This window comes from Xenopus tropicalis, chromosome 9 (genome assembly GCF_000004195.4).
Source record: "Xenopus tropicalis strain Nigerian chromosome 9, UCB_Xtro_10.0, whole genome shotgun sequence".
Classification (NCBI taxonomy): domain Eukaryota; kingdom Metazoa; phylum Chordata; class Amphibia; order Anura; family Pipidae; genus Xenopus; species Xenopus tropicalis.
This window is the reverse complement of record NC_030685.2, coordinates 28311774-28328474: the sequence shown is the minus strand read 5'-3', so window position 1 is coordinate 28328474 and position 16701 is coordinate 28311774. Positions and strand designations below refer to the sequence as shown.

The following is a 16701-nucleotide window of genomic DNA, read 5'->3' as shown; positions in this document are numbered from 1 at the left end:
ATAAACACGCAGGGGTTATAATAATTTCTACTGGACTTTCAGAGAGTGCCGACTCTCTGGGCCGTGCACCAAGTAGCTAACTTGTTGGAGGAGGTAAGGGTGTGCTGGTGTAACTATTTTTCCACAGAAGATCGCATCACACTCCCCCCCCCGGACTGCGGATGCGCGCCAAAGCACGACGGGGGGGGCCCGCGAGGTGGCTTGGCTGCCCTTGTTCAAAAGCATAAAAAAGTACTTTTCATATCCATCTGCAGTTTGCTCTATAGGGACACAGAATGCCACAGTTCTTTATACTGCATACGGATGGATTATGGATCATTTACATTAGTCCTTGCACCAGTGGAACTTACAGTCTAAAGGTGGCCATACACGCACAGATAATATCGTACGAAACCTCGTTTCATACGATATTCGGTGCATGTATGGCGAGTTGACCAATATCGCAGGAGGCTGCTGATATTGGTCGACTCGCCGAAGGCGCCTGAGCAAAATCTGCCTTCAGGGCTGAATCGGCAGAAGGAGGTAGGAATCCTATTGTTTCTACCTCCTTATCTGCCATTTCAGCCCTGAACGTTAGTGGCTGATTGAAGGAACTTTTGTGCGACCGATGGTAGCACGAAAGATCGAAAATCGCCACGTGTGTGGCCACCTTAAAGGAGACATATCCTATAAAAATTAAGAATGTACCAGTGAATTATACTCCTCTATATATAGAAGGATTGTGCTTAAAAAAGTTGTGTTTCTGACGGATTTATTGAGAAATTCCACAAAAACCCCACTAGCCCCGCCCATCTGTTCCACTTCCTGCTGGCTGAATTCTCTGGATGAGCTGGGGAGCCGGCGGCTCTCAGCACACTGCACTGTAGGATAGGAACCAATCAGCAGCTAGGCTGACCTGATAGGGAACTGAAGCCTGTCTGTGCTTGTGTGACTGCAGGGCTGTGATTGGCTCTCCCCCTCCTACTGTGCTTCTGGCAGGGATCATTAGGACACGCCCACTTATCATTTCACACTGGACGGAGAAGTGATACGATCTACAGGGAGCTCCAATAAAGGGGCCATTGTTACAGATAGGGTTAATGTTTATCCCAAAGTGAAACCAGCACCGTATATTATTCATAATTGCCTACAAAATTAGGGTTTTTCCCATTTATCCAATATGTCTCCTTTAAGGCAAATGTCACTATGAACCACATACTAAATTGCCCTGCTGCATGGAGGCCACCAAGCAAACTAACAGCAATCATGCCCGGATTTGTGAGAGGCCACAAAGGCCCGGGCCTAGGGCGGCACAAATTTGGGGGTGGCAAAATTTTGGAATGTATCTCCCATACAGAGCAATCAGAATTACTGCCATATGTGACTGTAAAATTTTGTGCATGCGTGCAGTGGGAGTGTGCTGTTTGCATACAAGACCAGCAAAAAGCTGTACCCGTTAACTTTGAACCACATTTCTTATTTTAATAACCATAATACCGAAGCAGAAGTGGGCGCAGACCCAACCTCCCAGAGTGCAAAATGGGAGTTAATTCTGATATTTGCTAAAATGTGTTTTGTCCAGATATTTATTAGAGAAGATGCCATAGTAACCAGTAAAAGGGTGAAGTAGAACGGAAGGTGTGTTCTCTGTGTAAAATGGAATGAAAGTTGCATTGTCAGAGTAAGGAAACAATTCCTTTATGGAACGATGCAACGGTAGTGCGATATTGGTAAAACAAGGGAACAATGCAACTGCGGTGTCATATTGTCAGAGGGAAAGAGCAATGCAACAGTAGCGTAAAAATGGAAGCGGCTGTGTTGTGAGAAGGACCAATGGGAGGAGCCTCTTGTTAATGGGAGGAGGAATAGATGTATTTACGGACTAAACTGGGGCAGTACAAAGGAAGATAAAGGAAGGGCAATGCCGTCTTCATAATATAAAATGCATGTGAATATTGTGTGTGAGGAAGTTGGTATTTGTGAAAAGGCACTGCAGAGAAGGGGCGGTGCCAACAGAGGGAACTGCCGTGCGTTTTTTTGTGCTTGTAGGTCTATGAAATGTGCCGCCAATAAAAGGAATATAATAAAAGTTCTAAATGGGCGGAGGAATAAGAAGGCTGCTATGTGTGGGAAGAAGAATGGGAGGTGCGTTGCCAATGTCGGGAAGGTCTTTTTCAAAACAACTCTTGCAAAGAACGTGACCGCAAATGGGCCTGCGTGGGGAGCAATTAACTAAGGAGGGTTCATGCTGCGAGGCAGAGGGTAATGTTGTCGTTTTAAAGGAGTGTGGTTGGAGGAGAGGGAGGTGTGGCTACAAGACGGATTGGGAGAGGATGGTGGGGAAAGTGTGTTTGTAGGAGGCAATGTTGTCATTGTCAGGGGCGTGGCTTGCAGTGGGAGGTGTTACCCTAGAGTTGGGGCTGATGGGGATTTGTTATGTTGCTTGTCAGAGTGAGGAGGCGTGGCTGCAGGGGCGTGTCAGAATGGAAGAGGGAGAGTTGCGTATTTGTGTATTTAGCTGGAGGGCGTAGCTGTAAGGGGGAGTGTCAGTATGGAATGGAAACGGTCAACACGGGGAATGTGTTGCGTATGGAAGGATGAGCTCAGTTTGGGGAGGAGCGGTGCTGGGGGTGTTGTCAGTCTTGGGAGGAGTGACAAGTCACAGGCTCCAGGATTCCCGCGCATGCGCATAGCTTTGTTTTGACTGAAAATGCCGTCGGTTTCGAAAACGGCGCTGAACGGCTCCCCGCAGACCGAGAAACCGACTCATTACACGTAAGTGCTGCAAGCAGCGCACTCCTCCGGACACTGAGCTGCCCTGCAATCAGGTTGCATTGTGTCGGAGGCGCGTCTTAGCAATAGCTGATTCGACGGCAGCGCTTCATGCAACCGACAAATTATGCCCGTGAGGCCCCCTACTGCAGGGGGTCGCGATATTGTCGTTTAGGAAAGTATCGAGCGCTCAGCCAGGGCTCTCCTCCATTCCGCTCGGTCTCCCTCGCTTGCAAGAAGCGCGGCTCTTACGCCACTTACGTAGTGCGCCGAGCGATGCTTGAGAAGTCGCGCTGCAGCTGGAGTAAAGCGGTTTTGTGAATAGCCGTGAAAGCGGCGCCTGCTCGTCCCTGACCACTTTCCTCCTTTAAATAAAAGCCATTTTCCCTCCTTGTTCCTATCACACTCAGCATCTGCATGGCAGCCACTTGTTGCTGGGTTATCGCGGACCATTGGCAGCGGGTGTATTGATTCCAGCGATCGAACTCCAACTTCCAGAATTCCCTTGTTTTCAGGAGAGAGTTTTAGTTCGGTGGCGCAGGGCGAAGCGCAGGCATTGTGTGTGTGTGTTTTTTTCTTTTTGCAATGTAAGCAGTAACAAACAGCAAATAGCTGCTGTCACCATCTGGTTACGTTCACTTTCAGGCTTACTGGTTGTGTAGCGCCAGTGAGTAGTCCTATATTTACAGTCTAGCTTGCGCTATTGGAGCTGGGGAGAAGGAAACACATGGGAAAGTGGTGCCTGCACACCTCAGTGCAACTCCAAGCCAGGGATCTAGTGGATCTTCACTATACTCTTACTTGTGTCTTTAATAAATAATAAAAGTGTTTTGGAACTTTACTACAATGTTTACTTTCCCGTTTATATTGGATGTATATGGCTACGTCCTGTGTTCAAGTAACTCAGTTAAACTAATTTAGTCTCCTGTCAACATTAGTCTAAACAGATTTACCTAATATTTTGGGGGAGAGAGATAAATACAGTCCCTTTTAATTCATATCTTGATCTGAACCCTAGTTGCCCTTACTTGCCCAGGGATGTCAGACAGCTTGGCTGGTTTCAGTCATCTGGACTTGTATGCCAGATTTGGGGTTTTTAATGTCTTCCTGATGAATTGCAGATGATTTGGAAATGTTTTAACATTACATCTTCCCGATCAACATGGTGGCCAGTGTAAGTTGCATCATAGTTCTGAATGTTCAGGCTGCTGGCCTAAACAAACACAACAGTAGGCAGCTGACCGTGTCCATGTGCGATCCAGTTTATTGGCCCATTTATAATCTGACATCTTGGTAAATAGTGATAATTATGACTTATTAGGTAAGCAAATATTAGTCTGTCTAGGTACCAAACGGGTCTTCGAAGTGTTCCCTATCAGGGGGCCTCTCTAGTGAGTTTTTTTTAGTTTTATTTTCCTGAAATAGAAGTTTGCAGCCAGGTTTAAGATCTGTCTGTAAACTCCCATTTCTGCTGATTAATGAATCACAGTCTGTTTACTTGTTTCTGATTCCAAATAAAAATTTATTGAAATAAAAACTCAAACCCTCTAATGATTTCTTAAACCTCATGGGGGTTAAAACATTTAACAGATTCCAAAATATGAATTACAATCCTTAAAAGGTTAGTCCAGCTTTGTTACTTTTTATTCAGTAATGTCCTATTCCTAGCAAATTGTCAGTTGGTCTCTATTTTTCATATATTTTTGATATATATATATTAATAATGGTCAATGTTGTTGTGCCCTTTTCGTTGTACAAATGAGCCACTGACTCCGACAATGTGAGGCTGCAGTTGTTACTTCTTACTTTTCTTTCTTTTTGACCTAGTCCCTCATTTTAGAGATTGCCTGGTTGCTAGGGAAAACTCTGAAGTTGCAAACATGAGCTACTAAATAGTGAAATGAAATCTCTAAAAAATCAAAATGAAGACCAACTACTTATTGTTTCACAATATCCCTGTCTACATCATACTAAAAATTCATTTAAATTTGATCTGCCCCATTAAAGGAGAAGGGAAGGTAAAAACTAAGTAAGCTTTATCAAAAAGGTCTATGTAAATATAAGCACTCACAGAAACACCCTCTGTCAAAAGAAACACAGCATTTCTTTTCTCCTTTTTTTGTAAACATGTTCTTGGGGTATTTGATTTCCTCTCTCAGAAAAATCCTTCATTCCTAGTGCCAGAGTCTGCTCAGTTTACTCCGCTCTCCCCACTCCTGCTTCCTCTCCCTTTCCCTCAAGAATTCATAAAACTCACTCCCCCCAACCCTAGCTATTAGGGCTAGACTGGAAACAGGAAGCTATGAACACCAAGCTATAGTGGCAGCTGCAACAAGAGAAAGGCCCTAGTGCTCTTTATTTAGGTATGGTAATGCTTTCTGCAGAATAAATATGGAGTTCTAGGTGGCACTAACATCGAAAATCTATTGGCAGCAAAATGACTTACCTTCTCCATTAATACTAAAGCTGAAATTGCTGCTTCTTAATCACTCTAGGAAAGTCATCAAACTTTTTGTTGAAACCATATACAGACATTTTTTTTTATCATGCAATTGACATCTTATGTATGCCTGGACCTGGAATAATTAAAAACAGCTTTGTGTGTGGATTTGAAAACTCAACATACAGTATGGCATGTTTGTCTGAATTTATGTTTGGTTATATAGGGTTATTGCCTTTTCTTTACTTCAAAGCTATGATGTAAATGCTGTTGCTTTAGTTTCCTCTGTTCAGTGCAATTCCTTACTGTGTCCAAGATGTTATTTGTTTTGTATGAAATCTGCATGCATATTCTGTAGGTACTGTGACATGTTTGTTTTCTTTTTACTAAGCAACACCTTGCTTTGGGGCAATGCACATTAAAAACAATGGCTGATATTCTCTTTTTTTAACAGGTATCTAAAAGAATTCCGGACTGAGCAGTGCCCACTTTTTCTGCAGCACAAGTGTACTCAGCACAGACCCTTCACTTGTTTTCACTGGCATTTCTTAAATCAGCGGCGCCGCCGACCAATCCGACGTCGCGATGGGACATTTAACTACAGCCCAGATGTTTATTGTACAAAGTATGATGAAACCACAGGAATGTGCCCAGATGGAGATGAGTAAGTGTGGCAGTTAAGATTAATTCTACAGTTGCCTACAATATCAGTTGGTTGTATTTGTACTTGATGAGTTAATGTCACCCAAACCTACATAGCTATGTGCATGAAAATTCTTTAGTCTGTCAAATGAATGCTACAGATAAAATCAATGCTGGCTGTGTCTATTGTCATTCTTCATAAACCTGTTGAGTGTGTAAGAATGTTAGGAGTCCCACAGAAAATTGACCGGCACAATAAGTGTGATGCTTGTGATGTTTATTCAAAGTATAGCAGCAACATTTCAGGGGCATACCCCTTCGGCAGGCATGGTATATGCCCCCAAAATGTTGCTGCTATACTTAGAATAAACACGCAGGGGCTAAGCCCCGCTTGCATCACATTCATTGTGTTGGTTAATTTTCTGTGGGACTTCTAACATTCTAACATATTGGTTTTTTATCTCCTGTGTGCTGTGTCAGGTTTGGATAGTCGGGACTGAGTTGCAGCATGTTAACACTATTCCCTGACTCTCTGAGTTCCATGGGATAAATTATTTTAGAACACCGTTGTGGTCCTCGTCAGCCAAATAAGGTGCACATTTTAAACTTGTGTGGAAATTTTTAAAAACTGTGTGCTCAGGTAAGAATAAATGCAATTTTTTTTTACAAAAAATTCTTAGTGTGCAATTTGTTGTGTGTGCTGGCCTCGAAATTTGTGTGCACAGGCAACAGAGGAAACATTGCAATAGGCGAATACAGGTTCTATTGCCCCAGATCCTAGAAATGCTCTGTTTCGAGAGTTCGGTACCAATACCAACACCATTTTTGGACAAGTGAAATGAGGCTGGGTGCAAGAGTACAGCGGTAAAGGTAAACTTCCCCAATGGAACCATTAGCATACGCTATATTATCTATAATATGACACTTGAATATATAAATGGTGTATTTGGAACCATCATAAAAGAGCTGTATCAGGCACAATCATAGTGCTGTTATTCCACATTCTTAGTGAATGACAAAAAAGAAAATAAACTGCAATAAACAGCTGCCTGTTATAGTGGCCATAAAATGTGCTATATTTACCTCAGGAGATTTTAAGACCATATCCCAAACAATAAAACATAATTAGTCAAGTGAGAAAGCAAGCAAACAATGTAAAGTCATTCATATTGCAAAGCTTATTCACCAGTTTTAACCGACGTGTGGTGTCTCGTCCTGGGATACACACTACACATATTGCATATAGACTCAGAATGAGACTCTCATTGTTCCTATTATAATGGAAGTATATGACGTAAGGCACCGAGTCTGAATTCAGTAAGTTTTTGTGCATATCACAAAAGTTTTACTTTTGAGTCTTTACATTAATGTTGCTGCTTGGTAAAGCCAAAGCAAAAATAAAGATACCGAAGGGTACCATTTCTCCTTAGAACCAGTATGGCAGCTCCAACATATGTTGAGAATAAGAAATAGATAGGAACCATGCCTAATTAATTTTCCATTTAGCTACTGAGCTTAAAAATGTTGGTATGTGCTCCTTGCACTTTGTATAGTTGTAGTTCAGTCCTTCCTGCCTTCTGTTATGAATCGGCTGCTTATTGACACAAGGGAACTCTGGAGCTACCACCACCTCCTGACCAAGTGGTAGCTCCAGGGTTCCTTTTGTGCCCTGCATCAGTCGGCACAGCACACTTGTGCTTAAAGAATTGAGTATAGATGTCATTTGCATACTGAACATTGGAAATGATTCAATTGAATCTAATTTGTGCCAAAATGCACATGCAGTTGCATTAATTTTGCCAAATTGAATGCATTTGCACCAGACACAGCGCAAATATATCAGGCGCGATGCCTGCTTTTAGGAAAAGATGCTGCATTGCGGGAAAAAAAACATGGCAATTGGGCTTAAAATTGCATTTTGCTCAGTGCGTTTGCAGCTGTTTTGAGCCCTATTTTAGTAATGCTTTTGAAACTGTATGTTTGTTATTTAAAAAAATATATATATTTTTTAATAGAAATATGAAAGAGCAGATCAGTGCTGTGTTTTGATGTACATTAGCATCTACAGACATTACACACAGAGCAACTAGTAGCAGCTACTTGTTGTGGCTGATCTTGTACTGATAATTGTCTCTACGTGTGTTTTAGCAGAGGCAATTCTCAGTATTGTCTATGACAGGGTATTTTCTGGTGTTTAGTAGCTGTAACATGTAGCTGTTACTAAGTAGCTCCGTGTGCCTTCACCACTTATTATGTGCTCCTGCCCAGGGGAAAATGTTTGCTCTACTCAAAGCAATTAGACTTGACTGAACAGTGTTATGCATATGTCTATATGGGGGTGAATCTTTCTCCCCGTCCTAAAAACAGCTACTCGACATTTTGCACTGTTGGCATGGAACTCCTTCTTCTCTGCAACAAATAAATGCTCTTGGTTTTTTTGTTTTTAACATTAAATTTTCCCAATAAAAGAGAATGCTTCTTATTTTTGGACCTGATCATATATTTTGCATCAGTATAAAGAAAAATGTTTTCTCTATACTCAGAGCTTTGTTTATAGAGCAAAGGGCATGTTCCTTCCCTCTTACACACCCCCTTCATCCATGCTTTTTGTTTGTTTGCAAATAAAGACAAAGACTTTGCAGTTGTTTCTGAACTACAACAACCTTTTTTAATGACTTGGTCATGTGTGTAGAGCTAGTCATAGCTCAGCTTTAGCTGAAGAAGCGTAGAAATTCCTGTGCTTGCTAAATTTGTCTGTTTTTTTACTTGTCTTACTGTTTCTGCATTCACTTTTAGGCAGTCTGATTAACAAACATACCCATGTTCTCTTACCATGCATTCTACCACATGCTGTAGATAGTGTGCTTTTTATGTATTTTAATGGAAAGCAGCTGCGCTAGTGTTTTAGCGTGCTTTGATCACTGTGGTTTTCCCTGAACAGATTGTGTCAATTAGAATTTTGTGTTTTGTATCCCTAAAGGGGGCAATACAAAACTGCGTTCAAGATGAGCCCAATAGTTTTTTTTTTTTTGTAGCCCTAAACAAATTATAAAAAGGAAAGTAAAAAAACTTTCATGTTAAACTTGATTGTTATACCCTTTAGATTGTAAGATTTTGCGAGTAGAGCCCTACTTAACTCTTGTATTGGATATGGCACTCTATAAATAAATGATGATGCCCTCCCTGTTCCTTTAAGAGTAGTAGTATGGGAGTAGGCGAAGGTAAACAATCAAATTATCTTTCCCACTTAGGGCAAGGGTACACAAAGTGGATTGACCACTGTCCTCCTCAGGCATTTTTTTTATAGATGTGGAGGAAAGTGAATCCACACTTATGCGTATACACCCCCATAATTCCATTGGCAGGCCTCTGATTGCTTAACCAGTGGACCAGCTGATTGGATCTGGGCAGTTTTGTTACCAGTTTACTTACTTCTGTAGGGTCAGCTTTGCTAATAGTTTATGGAAAATTGCCATATTTATAAACAATTATACTGGTAAATTGGGAAACAGTATAATATTTGCGATTACAATGCAACCTCATGTCCCTAGAGCTCACCAGACAACCTGCCACCCAGGGCCCCCATGCAGCCCACCATGATATTGTACTAGCAGGCCAGTATAACCCTATTATTTTTTTAGCCCTATTTTATTGTGTTTTTAATATTTTGTAAAGCTTGTATGAAGCCTGACGTTTAAGTATCTATACATTTTGGAACAAAATCCATATTTCTTAGATACAGTAAAACCATGTAAGGCATTTCATTTATGATATTAACAGCCACATTCTCAAATTTTCGGTCTGTTCAATGCTTCCTTGTTTACATTTTATAAATTCCTTCTGCGCTGAAATGCTGGTATAGACTCATTTAACACTGGCCTTGACTAGAGTACATGTTTCTGATCTAGTTTGCTATGGAATACCTCGGTGACTCACCGCACTGTTATTGCTTATCTGTTTTCCACTTTATATAGTCTATTGTAAAATTTATTGTTCAGTTAAATTATTGTACTGCTTATTATAGGTCAAATGTTTCATATGTCCATTATACTAAAAAGCACGTAATCTTAACATATGGGTCCCAATGCTGTTTAGAGTGGGTCACCAGGGTCATCAAGGGGTACAGGAAGTATTGCAGTTGGTGATTTGCAGTGTAATTTGTGGGCGGTGGACTTGGGTGGATGGTGGGTGGGGTTTTGTTATAATAGGGTGTGACTGGGGTGTGTCAGGGGCATGGTCATGAATGCACAGACATTTTTTCTTTCAATAGGGGTACCCCGGTGACCAATGGGTAAATAATTGCTTCCCCCCGTGGGGTGGGGAGGAGGGCCCTGTTAAAATAGTCATTAAAACAAGGTATTATGACCATGAAGATCAATTGTTGATTACTTGTTTAAAGGGAACATATGATTGGCTGCACCTTTTTAACATTACACTCAGGGATGTATTTATAAATATTGGAGACAAACATCACACTGTTCATGTTACCCATAGCAAGCAATAATCAATTAGATTTGAACGGTAACCTACAAGTTAGAAAACAAAAGCAAAGTTTGATTGGTTGGTATGTTGGTGTGCTAATAAATACACCACTCAGTTTTTCCAGATTGTTGATCTTCAACAGGTTGCATGTGGGGTTACCGTAATAGTTTTTGATCAGCCATGATAGCCTGTACCCACAGATGGCTCATGTGTTGACCCATTTCTTAGCATTGTTTCTTGGAGGTTTGTAGTACAATTTTTCATTTTTGTTTTAAAACTTTGCAGCCTGGCCCCCAGCCAGGGTCATGTGACTTGCAGTACTCTGCTGCACAATGTACCAGTAAAGCCATTGGCTGCCAAGAAGCAAACTCCCATGTTCATAAGCCCAGACTTTGTTTACTTATGTTAAAATGAAATTGGTGGTGCAGTCAGAGACACTGTCACACACCCATGAAAAAAATCCATGGACTATAAGACAAAGGAAGATGTTACTAAAGCCTCTAGGAATTGTTCACCTCTATTTTTACTCACACGCTGGAGCCCAGTTTAAAAGAAGATGCCTGGCGGTCTGCCATCCGCACACGCTCCCTCTTAGTTGCCATGACAGCACTGATGTGAGGAAAATGAAATGCAGGCACATCTACAGACTTACCTGTTTAACTCTGATGCATTATTCAGTCAATCCCTAGTGCATACGGCTATTGCATTCCCTGCAAATGGATTTTTTTTTCTTGTAAATAATGTATATTTTTGGGTTTGATTAAAGGATTCCTGGAAGTAGTGAACCCCTTGTAAATCCATCTAGATGGCCAAGTCATTATTTTTAGTTATGATCTCTGTTTTGCAGACTCAGATACAGAACAATTTAGGGAATGCAGTGTAAAGCCAGGGTGGTGGCTGTTTTATTTTAAGGGCAACTTAATAACCTTACATATATGCAGTGGACTGCATATGAACAAGCAAATGCTCATTTGTAATAGCCCTGAAGCCTTACATATTAATAATGTTAGCACATAATATTACAGCAACTCTTTGGTTCCGAAGCTGCCTTTTTTCGTGTGAGTTATATTGTTTCTTTTGACAAATTTCCTTTTAGGGGAAAGAAAGTTCCAAACACATGCAGTTATAAGTGCAGTGTGCACCTTCTGTCTATGTATATGCCATGTAACAGCTATAACTTTCTTTCCATAAAATCCTCTGCCCAGCTGAACTTTATAACCAAGTCTGTAGAGTTCAGCTCAACCACAGCAACATAAGTGATGATCTACAACAGGGGTCCCCAACCTTCTTCTCGTGAGCTACAGTCAAATGTAAAAAGACTTGGGAGCAACACAAGTATCATAAAAGTTCATGGAGGTGCCATAAAAGGGCTAAGATTGGCTATTAGGCAGCCTCTATGCACACTATCAGCATACAGGATGCTTTATTTGGTAGTAAATCTTGTTTTTATTCAACCAAAACTTGCCCCCTAGTCAGGAATTCAAAAATAACTACCTGGTTTGGGGGCACTGAGAGCAACATCCAAGGGGTTGGGGAGTAATATGTAACTGTTTGGGGATCACTGCTTTACAACTCTGGGGACATACTAAAATGGATTAGTGGCAAATATAAGCTTGCTGAAGCTGGCTAACCTGATATTACTTTTTAATTAAATATATCTGAAAACTGGAAACGTTGTAAAAACTAAACTAAGCTCAAAAAATGTATATTTAAAGGGGACCTGTCACCCTAAGAAATAATTCCAAATTGTTTTCTATTGTTTTTGTCAAGCAAAATAAACTTCACTTACACTATATAAATTATTTTCCTTTTATTTTTTTCAACCTTGAAATTCACAGTTGCAGCAAGCAGGAAGGCACCATTTTGTGGTCACTGTTATTAAGGCAAGCTTTGCATGCTGCTGAAATCGTGTTTCTGTGCCAGTATGGGGGGACCTGATCCCCATGTCCCTGCACTGGTTTCAAATTTAGATGGTGAGGAGGGAGGGGGAATACGAGGAGGGCAGCAACATCTAAGAAGTTCTGAATTGAAAGTGAAAGTAACTCTCTGCCCTACCTCTATGCCTAAGGTATAGAGGCGGGGCAGGCAATATATGATTGACAGCAGGGATTTTTAAATGCTTTTATAATGGGTAAGATGTGTTAATAAAAAAATGGGTTTGGAGTTCATGTTTAATTTAAAAAGTATGCCTGGGTGACAGGTCCACTTTAAATAAAAAAAGACAACTTACAGTTTATCACCTGTAGTCACATTCTAACTTTACACAAGGATACTTTATGACAAGTAATGTCTGTTTTTTAATCGTCTGTCTTTTATTAAAAATTGCAATCTTCCTTTGAATTGTTGGGCAAGAAAACTGTTAGTTTTGAAGTCCTAGCTGATAGGACTTTTGTATTAAAAATTATAAAAGTCAAATTGTTAAAAAAAAAAAAATTTTTTTTGAGTCTTAATATTACTAGGAGCAGCTTTTTGCCACCCCTGGTAACCAGTAGGGAGCTGCCATTTTAGGAAAGATTCTCAACTTGTCCCATGGTAGCAGTTCCCCCTGCAAAGCTATGTATGTGGACCAGGTGGTAAACAACTTTTTTGTGAAGTATTGTTTCTAGTTGTTGTTTCCAGCCAGTCCATATGAAAGACGTGAAAATAGGACTTAATTTATTGCCCATGAGACTATGTTTGCTTTTGCTCAGTATATGTGTGACAGTTCGTTCAGATTCACTTGCAAAGAAACTGTGGCATTCTAAATCCCTTGGCAAGTAGCCTTTGTTTTTATTTGTGTGTGATCACCTATTTGTTTTTTTAGCTTACACTGGTTTAGAATTTTGGTAACTAGGTTATCACTTAGCACCTTAGCAACCAGACAGTGGTTTGAAGATATACGATATAGAATGAACTATGCATATCTTATAGGCATACTCATGATGAAGTATTATGATATGTCCCTATAGGGACTATAAATAATGAATAAGTCATGAATAAGCTGACTAGGACACAGTGTCGTGCTACCAGTTGTGCTGGGTCATGTAAAGATTCGAATCAATACTAGATATTTATTCTGCCGTTTAGGGTGATAATTAAATCTAATTTCTGCTCAGACCGTAAAAAATCCTTCTGAGCTTTTATGGTGAAAACACATGGAGCTTCTAGTAGCAGCTACTTTTTCATGGCTACTAAACACCAGAATACCAAATACCCTGCCATAGACACTGAGGATTGCCTCTGCTAAAACACATGTAGAAGACTGTTATCAGTAAATAATCTGCATTGTCTATTTTAGTAGCCATGACAAGTAGCTGCTACTAGCAGCTCCGTGTGTCTTCACCCTAATAAAACTATACCTTTCCAAAAATTATAGAGTTCTGAAATTACCTGAGATGCTGTAGTATGATCATTCTTTTTAGTGCCTACTGCTCTCTTTCAGATAGCGTTAGTTTGGGGTACCCAATAGGAAGTAACTACCAGGAGATCTTAAACCAGTGGTCTCTATATCCCAGTTTTCACACTTTTGCATATGTCCCACTCAGATTTTTTAAAATAAATGGTCAGGGTGCCCTGACTATTTAGTGCCACTTATGTCACCCCTTCTATTTTTAAGCAGACTATTCCTCGACTGTTACAAATAAGATGTTTACAGCTGTAAGAACTGACCACATATTTTCACTTCCTTTATTTATTCTGTTCCTGAAACAATGTTTGTACCTAATTTCTGGCAGTATGTGTTGCTTAACATCATAGTGACATTTGTTTGCAATTATAATTTGCTGCCAAATGTGATTTCTTGATAACCATAGAGTGTTGGTTTGTTAATTATTAACCTTTTATTTTATTAAAACAATGAAAAAGAAACTATACAAAGGTTTATTTTAAAATAAAAGAATGTTGTTACATCAGTTCAACATCATTATTATTGATCTTAAAGATGCTACTGCCGTCTTATAGCCACGTTTTCTGATAGGTACAAATGAGTGCTGTTGAGTCATAAGGCCAGGGGTGCTCAAAATGTAAATTGCCATTTTCCTGTAGTTCTTGAGCTGGTGATCAGTAGATCACAACTGCCCATCACTGTCACCATTTGCCATATTTTATATATATTTGTATTAATGGCTTGGGAAATGGGTGGTAATCAACAACAGTATGAAGTGTAATGCAATGAAGGTTCTTTTCTCACACTGTAAGTTCTGGGTACTCCTGTTTTAGGCTATCAGAGTCTGGACTGGGATTCCAAACAGGTGCTGGCATTCAAGTACACAAAGGTCCAAATAGCCCTTCTACCAGCCCAATAAATAATGACTATCTATGACCTTTTATAGTAGCCCCTCTGGCATTTGCCAGAATCAACAGATTGCCAGTCCAGGCCTGAGGCTATCATCTGCTATGCTATTACACTAGCCTGCACTCTTATTATTTTCCTCTTATTAACACTAGCTTGTGTCATATACAAAACTAAAACTTGCTCAAGTGAGGTTATACTCTTTTATGTTACAGCTGTCCATATTTGCACCGGACAACAGGAGACACAGAAAGAAAATATCATTTACGATATTACAAGACTGGTACTTGTATTCATGAAACAGATGCTCGAGGGCATTGTGTGAAGAATGGACCCCATTGTGCCTTTGCCCATGGTCCTCATGACCTTAGACCTCCAGTGTATGATATAAGGTAATGATTTTTCTCTAGATATCAACGTTTTATAGAGTCACCATACGGTTGGGTAAATTCCCTTGTTGTGCAGTAAATCATACAAGTTCAAGTAAATGTCACATTTGTTAAAATATTATGCTTTTTATGGCATATTGTGAAAGTATTATACTTTTGTAGGACATTTAGTGGAAATATTGCATCTGCACCAAAGTGCCCTAAAGTTCAGTGTTTTAAACAACACGGCAAACAGTTCCTTTTTTTTTTATTTCAGTTTTGCAGAACAGAAAATCAGATTGCTTCTCCCAGAGCCTGTACCCGTTAGTAGAACAGAATTTGTAAAATGGAGGGGAGTTCTATGCTCTCCACCTCACTATACTCTCTATTAGAATAGCTAAGTAACTAATATTTAAAACATGCGCTCTTTGGGCAGCTGAATTTTGTTTGTATGTCTTGACATATGACAACCAACAGATAAAGGCATTTGTCTCTCTACTCCAATACCACTTCATGCCAACCTGACTTGGTTGGAATGTTGGTAGGTTGTTCCTTTGTTAAACATTATAAAACAAATGATCTTTATTACTGTATTAGAACTATTTTGTGTTATTACTAAATCAATTTCATCTTCACATTAAGATTTATGGTAATGAAGAAGTCTATGACTTACATCACAGGCTTTAGCAGAATTTCCTTCTCGGGCTGTTTTAAAAAAAAAAAAAAAAAAAAAAAAAAAAAAGGTCAGATACTAAAGTAAATGTCATTTAATATGTTCATAGACAAGTCAAGCATCTAAAGGCACCTTCCTTTCTTTATTGGCATGCCACTGTTACAAATCTACCTTTTCTAATTTTGATCTTCTGTCCCATTTTGTTATCATCCGTTCTCATTTTTCTCATCTTTTTTTTTTTTTTGCTACAACCTATTTTTCCATCTGTTTGCTCTTCTATCGTTCCATGAAAGATATCTTCACCCCTTTCCTTCTTTGTGGCAACTTCATTTGTAAGTTTTGTTGTTTGCAAAATAACACACACTTCTCTAATTGCTTGTTGGACAGTTAATACTGTACTATCAGAAAACCGTTCTCCCTTGTACAATCAACATAGTTAAAATTTGATAAAAATATAAGTTACAAAAAAAAAGAAAACAGTTCTCCCTGCTCTGGTTTTGTGTTCTTGATGCGCAGAATATTTACATTTTTAGAATACTTGTTCTCTGAAGATGTTGATAGTAGCATGTTTTGTACTGTGATGCAGGGAAATCCAGGCACAAGAAGCCTTACAAAATGGGCAACTTGGAAGCGGTGATGGAATTCCCGACCTGCAGCCTGGAGTTTTAGCAAGTCAAGCAATGATAGAGAAAATCCTTGGAGAGGATCCTAGGTGGCAAGGTAAGTTTACAACAGGCTGCCTTGTTGCTTATTATGTTTACTAATGTATTTATTGTTCTACCATTTTTATACATTTATCCACTACTTACAGTTGTTTAACCAGTTGATGCGTGGAGATATATATATATATATATATATATATATATATATATATATATATATATATATATATATATATATATATATATATATATATTGATCATAGGAAGCCGGCACTCACGTTAAATCAAAAATATTTCGCCTGGGTGCAGATACCTCAAGAAGTCAGTATGTAGATTGTAGCCCAAATGCAGGAACCACTCACTCAGGTCTTATGCAACTTGAAAATCAATTTATTAAGGTGAACAAACGACTA

General features: G+C 39.6%; 1 protein-coding gene across 2 annotated transcripts in view; it reads left to right on the top strand.

Moving 5' to 3' along the window:
• The first annotated feature begins 2443 nt into the window (after positions 1-2443).
• unkl (unkempt family like zinc finger) overlaps positions 2444-16701 on the top strand; it is a 46586-nt gene continuing 32328 nt past the window's right edge. The window contains exons 1-4 of one of the 2 annotated variants that reach the window (XM_012970032.3): positions 2444-2754; positions 5646-5855; positions 14801-14977; positions 16213-16346. In XM_012970032.3, the coding sequence (XP_012825486.1) occupies positions 2690-2754; positions 5646-5855; positions 14801-14977; positions 16213-16346 (586 nt within the window). In that variant the 5' untranslated portion in view covers positions 2444-2689. 2 annotated transcript variants of the gene reach the window in all.